The sequence below is a fragment of the Denticeps clupeoides genome, chromosome 8 (assembly GCF_900700375.1).
Source record: "Denticeps clupeoides chromosome 8, fDenClu1.1, whole genome shotgun sequence".
In the NCBI taxonomy this organism is placed as follows: domain Eukaryota; kingdom Metazoa; phylum Chordata; class Actinopteri; order Clupeiformes; family Denticipitidae; genus Denticeps; species Denticeps clupeoides.
This window is the reverse complement of record NC_041714.1, coordinates 8,573,429-8,582,099: the sequence shown is the minus strand read 5'-3', so window position 1 is coordinate 8,582,099 and position 8,671 is coordinate 8,573,429. Positions and strand designations below refer to the sequence as shown.

Here is an 8,671-nt window from a genome sequence, read left to right as displayed (position 1 = left end):
CATTGACCAGAATCCCGTTCGGCGCTGCGTCGCCTGCGTGCGTCTGTGACGTAGCACGTTCCGCCGTGGCCCGACACCTCATAGGTGAGCGCAGTCAATGGAGTCGAGCCGTCGGACCGGAGCGACAACACGCCGATTCGAGTCTCCGTTGCGTGCGCGTTAATGTTCTGGCGGCAACGTTTGTGAGAATAATCTTCGCTCCGTGTTCCGCGCTTGTTGCTTTTTTTTTTCCTCTCTCTGTCTGTAGTCAGCCGTCCCTTGCGTTACCTAGGTGTTCATCTTAGCCTGCTTAGCTGCAACGCGTAGCTACCAAGCGGACACCTACGGACGCGTTTTAAAGCTCAGACGGGCGTTTCACTTCATCTTTTTTAGAACTATGGCCGAGGAGGCTGTCGTCATGCAGCAGAATATGGACAGGTGAGTTTGGTCGCAGCTCTGTTGAATGTGTCGCCGAACCGCGCCAGCCTGCTAACTGTATTCCACGCGTTAAACCCGTAACAAGCATGCGCGCCGTGGCTCACTTCAGGTGCGTGGCCGCGCTTATCGCTTTTATTCGCCGGGTACAATTAAATCCCGTTTCGGTGGATGCCACGGCGGTTTCGTTAGCTTCCCGTCGTCTTTCTTACGCGTTTGGTTAGCGTCGTGGCTAGCTGGCGTTAGCGAGCGACGTCATCGACACGGGACCGTGCGACGTGGTCGTGATTTTCTAACCTCTGTGTTTTACGAGCATCTCTTATTTCGTCCTTTTAATGTTTTTAAAATGAGAGGCACGCGGCCTAATGCTGGACCAACTTCAGACGTTTCCGACATTCATCAAAAGCTCCGCTTATGCTCAAACGTGGCATTGTAGGCCAGTGTGTGTATGTGTTATCGTATAACTTCACACTGACCTTGGCTGCGTGATTTCAGTGCCGCTTGTTAACGTTTTTGACACATTTGGAGCGGATTCAGTAGTATCAATAAAACGTCTGAGCAGTTGTGTGCCCATGTTTTATAGCATGGCTCTCCAGCCCAGGCCCTGGAGGACACCAGCTCAGCACAGATGGGATCCGCCACTCCCGATTCTACCACACTGCCCATTACCACCCCGTTTCTTTAAATGGAGGCCAACCCGAAAATGTGCAAGGCCGGCAGGGTTTGGGTTGGAGAAGACATTTTTAAAAAGTGCCACACGTGTCCCCTTCAACCCGTTTTAATAATTGGGGGTGATTTACCCTGTGCATGGTGTCTTTTTGCTAAAAATGGTTTTAGTTATAGGGAATCACGACTTGTCTGTTGCTTAATTGGGCAGTGGCCCGTAATCAGAAGGTTGCCAGTTCGAATCCCGTTCCGCCAAGTTGCCAATGAGCAAAGCACCATCTCCACACCCTGCTCCCCGTGTGGCCACTGCTCAATAAGGGTGATGGTTAAAAGCAGAGGACCCATTTCGTTGTTACCGTGTGCGGTGTTGCAGTGTTTCACAATGACAATCACTTCACTTTAACTTTAATTAGGATCATGTGGTTGTCAGCAGCCCATTTATCGATGTCTGGTTGAAAGGCGGAACGACATGAGCGGGCGTTTCGTGCCCACTTCAAGTTTTTCACGTTGCTGAACAAATTACAACTGGCCTCCCTCCTCGAACCTGGCAGCACGCTACCTTACAGATCACGGCGTCACCATGCAGGGCCATCCTTGTGGCTGCCTTGGACTCATTTTTTTCCAAAGTGGATTTGATCTTAAGAAGTCTTCATCTGTTAAAACAATTCTAGGCACCAGACGCGTATCCTGCCGGGACACAATGTAAGGTTATTACTACGCTTTAGATCCAGAGTAGGCTTCTTGTACAGCAGGTCCTCCTAGTGCGAGTTATTAATTTTTACCGCGGTGAAGTATCAGTGTGGCACAGTTCGCTGCTTTCACAAGCGCTCTCATTAGGCGCTAGTCCAGCGGGTCATATCAGTGCCAAACACGTGTCCGTGCGGGGCCTTTATCGGGCCTGCAGCGTAGCCTGCATTGCAGCGGCCTGCTGGGCACCGCCCGGGTTCTGGTGTCCAGGTTTTTCTTGCTTATTGTATAATACTTTGACCGCTTGCGTCTGTGAGTTACTCGTTTGTACGTTTGGGTAAATTTTGTATGGCTATTGGTGCTCTGATGAATTGGCCGATGAAATGACCGTTGACATTGTTCTAGTCAACTTTTTACTGTCTTTCTGCTGTTTTCTTGTTCCTTCTCGCTCTTTGGCAGCGTACCCACTGTACGAACTGTGCTGGTGGGGGCAGTGGTGGCCTATGGGATAAGGAAGCGGCCCCGTAATCAGAAGGTTGACTGTTCGAATCCCGATCCTCCACTGAGCAAAGCACCGTCCCCACACACTGCTCCCGGGCGCCTGTCATGGCTGCCCACTGCTCACCAAGGGTGATTGGTTAAATGCAGAGGACAAATTTCACTGTGTGCTGTGCTGCTGTGTATCACATGTGACATCACTTCACTTCAGAGTCGTTTCTGACTGCATGCGACTGGTGGCCCATCGTAACGGCGCATCCAGACACTCGCATGCTCCATAACTGTTAACACAATTTAATCCTAAAATGGGATAACTTATGTTATGCTTCCCATTTGAACCTTTGACTATGTAAGCACCACTCCAGGTTGTGTGTGTGTGTGTGTGTAAAGTAGGTTTGTCCTGCTATGTATTGGGGTCTGATTTTAGGGGCAGGTTTGAAACCCGATTCGCCGAGGTGCAACTGAGCAAGGCGCCGTCCCCGCACACTGCTCCCCGGGCGCCTGTCATGGCTACTCGCTGCTCACCAAGGGTGATGGTTAAAAGCAGAGGACACGTTTTGGTGTGTGTTCATAATGACCTTCGTTTCACGGTGGAGGTGATTTGTCATTGTGGATGGCGCGGGAGCAGATGCAGAATCTTCATTCACCTCCCCCAACGAATAGTGTCCTGAAGCTCCTGCTACCGCCGCCTCTGCTGCCATCGCTTGAGTAAATTGCGTTGTGGGCGGTGACCGACGAGGCCGTAAACCCCGCTTGCTGCCGATCGCGGTTTTGCATGGAGGCACGCGTGGACGCATGTTTTATTCAGAGGTGGGAGACGGAAAAATCTACGGCAACCCGAGCGAGGGGGCCATGTGAATGAGGGCCGGTGTGGCCCCCACCGTGGCGCCTCCTGCAGCCCCGCTGATGCAGGTAGCGATCGAATACATACCGGTGACAGAGGCCAGAGATTTGGCATGCATTATGCATGGTTGTGCGCCTGGCCCATTTTAATTATGCATCTCGTATTAAGTGATTGGCTTCCGCGTGTCCGGCGGCCGCCACATCCTCTGACACAACCGAACCACAATGCACCGCGGCAGGAGCCGGTTACTACACTGCGACCTAAACCATTTCTACACGTCTCGTGCTGTTGCTGGAGAAGTGCGTCCTACAACTTTTTATTTAGGATCTCTAAGATCACTGTGACAAAGCAAAGAGATTCAAGAGTCCTGAAGGCAGCTCTAAAACCAAGATGGAGAGGTTTGGTTTAGGTTTGTCTGCAGCTGCTATGCAGATCTTGCCACATTGGTGGCTTTATTTTATGATCTGATTGAAAAATGTGAATTGGCCATCCCTAGTTTAATTATATACTCATAAGCTAGTCGAATTAGTGCACCAATTATGTAGTGGTGTGATCCCAAGCTATGTGATCCCATCATATTAAGTCAGTTATTTTTTATAAATGTTTATCTTTAAACACATTTACTGTGAACAGACTGGAATTTTTCATTTGACTTTCCATGTAGCCCTCAGTTTCTACCATGTGATTCCGGGTTCATAGAGCGTTTTCATCTCTCTTCCCTCCCCAGGAGCTGCTGGGTGTGTTTTGCCACTGATGAGGACGATCGCACTGCAGAGTGGGTGCGGCCCTGCCGCTGTCGCGGATCCACCAAGTGGGTGCACCAGGCGTGTCTACAGCGCTGGGTGGACGAGAAGCAGCGGGGGAACAGCACCGCCCGTGTGGCATGTCCTCAGTGCAACGCAGAGTACCTCATCGTCTTTCCTAAACTTGGTATGAAAAGACGACTGCAGTCAATTCATTTATATATATTTTCCTTCTAAAGCCGGCAGCTTCAGTTTCTTTATGGACTTGTTTCTGCAAACGGTTGCTCTTCGGCGATTTTTATCGCCATGATGTGGTCTCTCTTGCTGGTATCCAGAGTTTTGTAAAGCAGTTGGTCTTCAGTGTGTGGTTAATTTCAGAACTGCTTGCTTGTTGGAAGCGTGCCTGGCTCCTCCAGGAAGCAGATCAGTCACTGTGAACAGTGTGATCAATGCGCTGTAGGTGACCTCAATGCTTCTGAAGTCTGCTGGGACACCTGCGGGTCGGTCCACTTCCTATCCCGCTTGCGGAGGTCAGCTTGTGGAACTCTGCTTGGTGTAAAGTGAGAGCAGCAACTGAATGTTCCCAGTGAGCCTCAAGTCAGGTTATATTTAGCGTGTTTGCTGTGGCCACTTTGCTAAAAATAAGTAACGTACAGAGCGGTCTGGCGCAGCCCAGCGGACTGTCGTTTTAACGTCCCATTGTTGATTCCCGTTTGAAGGAACCTGACTGTTCTCCGGTGCCCTGCTGCAGGTGTATAAGAACTTTGGCAGCATTCATTTTTTTTATTTGATTTGTTTGTCGTGTGTGTGTGTGTGTGTGAGGTTTTGTTTGAATAAAGCAGCACTGTCTTCAGCAGATTTATTTGTTTATTTGTTTTTATTTTAATTTATTTTTTGGGAAATGTGATCAACCCACCTTCTCTTTTCTGGTTTACTGTGCCCATTCTTTGGTTATAGTAATACTTTATTTCACATTTATATCTGAATACCTGGCAGTTCATGATACGAAACGGCAAGGTCGTTAAATGATTACGTAGGTTTGTTTTTTAATTTGTGTTTTATTGTGCCGTCATTTCTGCAGCGTTCAGTACCTGCGCTTTCTTTCCTGCACCATGATCGTGTTTATGTACGTATTGATCTTCAGAAAAGCAGTGGTCCGATGAAATGTCCTCCGTAAAGTGAGCAGCTGCATTGAGGAGTCTGGCTGCATTAGCACAGCGCCGAGCCAATAACCTTCCATCGCCCATCTGTCCCTGTGAGTCTGGATTTATTTCGGGAGGAGCCCTGCTGTAGCGTGGTCCCTGCTCCCCACCATGAGGGAACCCTGCCTTGTTTTAAAATTGGTTTCACCAGCAGCCATTAACGTTGACCCATTTCTTCGTGTCTGCAGTGGAACTCTTTTATGTTCAGAATGTTTTTAGCCTTTAAATGTGCATCCAGTCTTGTGTATAATCGTGTTTGAACCTGTTCCATTTTTATTATGGGAAACTGTGCTCTCTGTGCATGTGCTCACCTGCTCCCTGAAATGTGCCGGTTTGGTTCAGATAGAACATCGTGCTTTTTGTTGTTGTGGGTTCCCAGTTTCTGTTATACCTGGAGGTGCTGTGCTGACCTCGCTGTGTGGGTGAGAGCCCACATAATCTGCTTTTCAGAGGACCTATAGTTAGGGTCAGATGAGTGCGCTGTGGCTGGATTTATAATAGGATTATAATATCAATTCCTTGATCAATATGAATCAGGATGTTCAGTGTTTCTTCTGTAGAGTTCTACCTTATAGGCATGAACGTTGCACTTTGATCTAGAAAAATTAGAAAGTAAAAGACTTATAATGTAACAGTCTAATTATGGATATGAAGGCTCATTTATTCACGATCACCACCTCTCGCCTTTTCGTCACAACAGCATAAATTTGGTAAATTAATGGGGTTGGGGCCTTTCCAAGGATGCAAATGTCCTAAAGAGACAGTTTGATGGGCTCAGACTGTGCCGTTCCCTTCTGGTAGGGTTCCTCTTTCACAGCTCTTTAATAAAGTATGTGAGGTGTGAGCGTCCTCTCAGCAGTGCTGCCTCCCACTGGGCAGGTTATTAATGGCGCACTGGTTGACCTGGGGGAGGAAATCGGGCTGCCTTGTAAATATTGCACGAGTTCCTCCCCCACGCCGCCTGGAATGTGAGCCCGCAGCACCCTTCTTACAGACCAGGCTCATGCTGGACTGCGCTCCCTGGATCAGATGTCCCGAGGGTGAGCTGGTGCTTTCTATGGCCGCAACACTGACACGCTGAGGTGGTACCCAGTACCTGGAGGGCTCAAGTCATGTGACTTCCTGTCCTCCATCCGAGCTCATTAAACTTTTTATTTTTTTTTCTCTCTCTCTCCCATCATTCTCTTCTCTTCACTACTGCACTCTCACGGTCAGGTGACCCTCTCCTCGCTTGGTGTTTTGTAGGTCCGGTGGTGTATGTTCTGGACCTCGCGGACCGCCTCATCTACAAAGCCTGCCCGTTTGCCGCAGCTGGCATCATGGTGGGCTCAATCTACTGGACTGCAGTCACATACGGGGCAGTCACTGTCATGCAGGTTAGAGCTGCTAAGCCGTTCATGAGACCACCTCACCGTGAAGTGGCCCACCCCTTAATACTGAATGGAGCTTGTTGCGCACTTGCTCGTTTGTTCAGTAGGGTGTGAAATTTGCTTGTCGTTTTTGCATCTCCTAGGTGGTTGGCCACAAGGAGGGTCTGGATGTTATGGAGCGAGCAGACCCGCTGTTTCTGCTCATTGGCCTGCCCACCATTCCAGTAATGCTCATCCTGGGGAAGATGGTACGCTGGGAGGACTACATTCTCCGCCTGTGGAGGAAGTATTCCAATAAACTGCAGATCTTTGACCGGTTATTCCCAGGTGAGTTTCATTTTTGTAAAAACTGACATTTATTAAATCTGTAAATGCACACTCCGTTCCCGCATGTTCTCCTCAGGCATCGGTGATCCAGTGCCCAGGATCCCAGCAGAGGCCAGCCCATTGGCTGATCACGTTTCGGCTACTAGGATCTTGTGTGGCGCTCTGGTCTTCCCCACCATTGCCACCATCGTGGGGAAACTCATGTTCAGCAGCGTCAACTCAAACCTTCAGAGAACCATTCTGGTGCGTGTTCTATTCTGAGCAAACCAGCGGTCAAAGGAATCAGTATAAGCTCTTCAATTCAATTTTTCAAACCTGTAGTGCAGGTGATCTGATGGTCATTTGAGGCTTTGGCCAAAGATCTGGATTTAGACCAATTAGTGACGTCATAGGAAAGTGGGTTGGAATAATAGTGATGCCTGCAAAACATTTTTCTTTTTTTTTTTTTTTTTTTTTCTTTTTTTTTTTTTTTTGAATAATAATAATAAGCAGGCATAGGTTTCTTTTTATTATTGAGGTTTTGTATTTTTGCATAGACAGCAATTTGTTTTTTCTTTTTGACCCAAACAGGGTGGAATTGCCTTTGTGGCCATTAAGGGGGCATTTAAGGTCTACTTCAAGCAGCAGCAGTACCTGCGACAGGCTCACCGCAAGATCCTGAACTTCCCAGAGCAGGAGGAGGCCTGAGTGCCCACAGCGCACCACCACCACCTTCCTCCTCTGACATCACCCACTTTTTTTCTTTTTAATGCAGCAGAAAGAGGAGAGTCTCCTCACTGCAAATTATTATTATTTTTGGGATTTTTTTTTTTTTTTTTTGTTCTTTTTAAGTGTGCGTTTTAATAGTTCAGTTTGTTTGAAATTTTAATTGATTTAAATAAATAGATTTTTTTAAAAATTTGTGCTGCGATTTGACCTCTGTTACGAACACTTGGATTTATGAAGACTGCCCAACTTTTGTGGGTGAACTTAAGCACTTTTTATGTAATCGTAGTCTCCTCCCCCAACCACATGTTATGTAATTTAATGTATATTGTAAATGAGGAGCTGGGCGGAACTGATCTTCTGCATGGGTTTTGGCCACTTATGTTCTTTAGAGGATTGGTGTAAATAGTTCTCACTTTTTTTTTTTTTTTTTTTTCTTCTTCCCTGTTCTGCACACCAGCCATGACCCAGTGCAATCACAATGTCCTCTGGGAGAGTTTCAATGTACAGAATGTGTTCAGTTCAGCCACAGAGGTAGAATCTTTTTGCAGATTCTGTCTGGTGCACTGGTCTTTAGCTCTGAAACTGTGAACTTAATATGAATGCTCTTATTACCTGGACTAAAGACTTGTGCATGGTGTGACCTCTATTTGAATATTGTAGTCAGCACTTCTGTTAAATCTTGCTCTAGCTGAGCTAGTAGATCTGGTCTGTTTCAAATGATGCACCAGAATGGCCTCAGATACCTGAAGTGTTCATTTTTGTGTAGCTTTGTGACTGGATAACTGGTCCTGCATCCCCTTGGATTGGGCTGGCTACCCTCCAAGCCCCATCTTGCCTCTCAGAACCAATCCACAACTGTATTGTACCAGCGTGAGCTGGTGTCTTGTGTTTTTCACTCTGGTTCCTGAAGAGGTTTTGGAAGCAGTGTATCAAAGTGAAAGGAAACAGAGGCTCTTTAAATGTCTGTAACTGTAAATACATGATTTTAAAAAAATGCCAAAAGCAGACAATGTATAAATGTATGCACTGTACAGATGCCTATATTATAGATTATGAATAATGTGAATAAATGTATTTTTATTATGTTGCACTTGTCAGTTGTGTACTTCTATGTAGATTTCTTTTATGGTTTTTCTTTTGTAGGGCACCTCATTTTCCTCTTAAGCTGGAGTTGTTCTGAACAAAGGACAAAAAAAACATTGTAATTTTTAT

The 8,671-nt window shown here is 47.0% G+C and overlaps 1 protein-coding gene across 3 annotated transcripts; it reads left to right on the top strand.

Moving 5' to 3' along the window:
• The first annotated feature begins 75 nt into the window (after positions 1 to 75).
• marchf5 (membrane-associated ring finger (C3HC4) 5) lies at positions 76 to 8,549 on the top strand. 3 transcript variants are annotated; one of them, XM_028988187.1, is made up of 7 exons: positions 99 to 182; positions 373 to 417; positions 3,837 to 4,039; positions 6,300 to 6,430; positions 6,568 to 6,751; positions 6,828 to 6,994; positions 7,322 to 8,549. In XM_028988187.1, exons 1-7 carry the CDS (start codon positions 163 to 165, stop codon positions 7,436 to 7,438), a joined length of 867 nt encoding a protein of 288 aa, XP_028844020.1. In that variant the 5' UTR covers positions 99 to 162; the 3' UTR covers positions 7,439 to 8,549. The 3 variants fall into 3 exon arrangements, with proteins under 3 accessions (XP_028844021.1, XP_028844020.1, XP_028844023.1); XM_028988190.1 differs by lacking the exons at positions 99 to 182; positions 373 to 417 and adding exons at positions 1,647 to 3,177; positions 3,278 to 3,507; XM_028988188.1 differs by having other exon boundaries at positions 76 to 417.
• Positions 8,550 to 8,671: the final 122 nt, after the last annotated feature.

Coding starts and splice junctions, on each gene's coding strand:
- marchf5 (XM_028988187.1), top strand. CDS start 163: ATGTTCTGGCGGCAACGTTT. Junction 183..372: donor ATGTTCTGGCGGCAACGTTT/GTGAGAATAATC, acceptor CATCTTTTTTAG/AACTATGGCCGAGGAGGCTG. Junction 418..3,836: donor ATGCAGCAGAATATGGACAG/GTGAGTTTGGTC, acceptor TTCCCTCCCCAG/GAGCTGCTGGGTGTGTTTTG.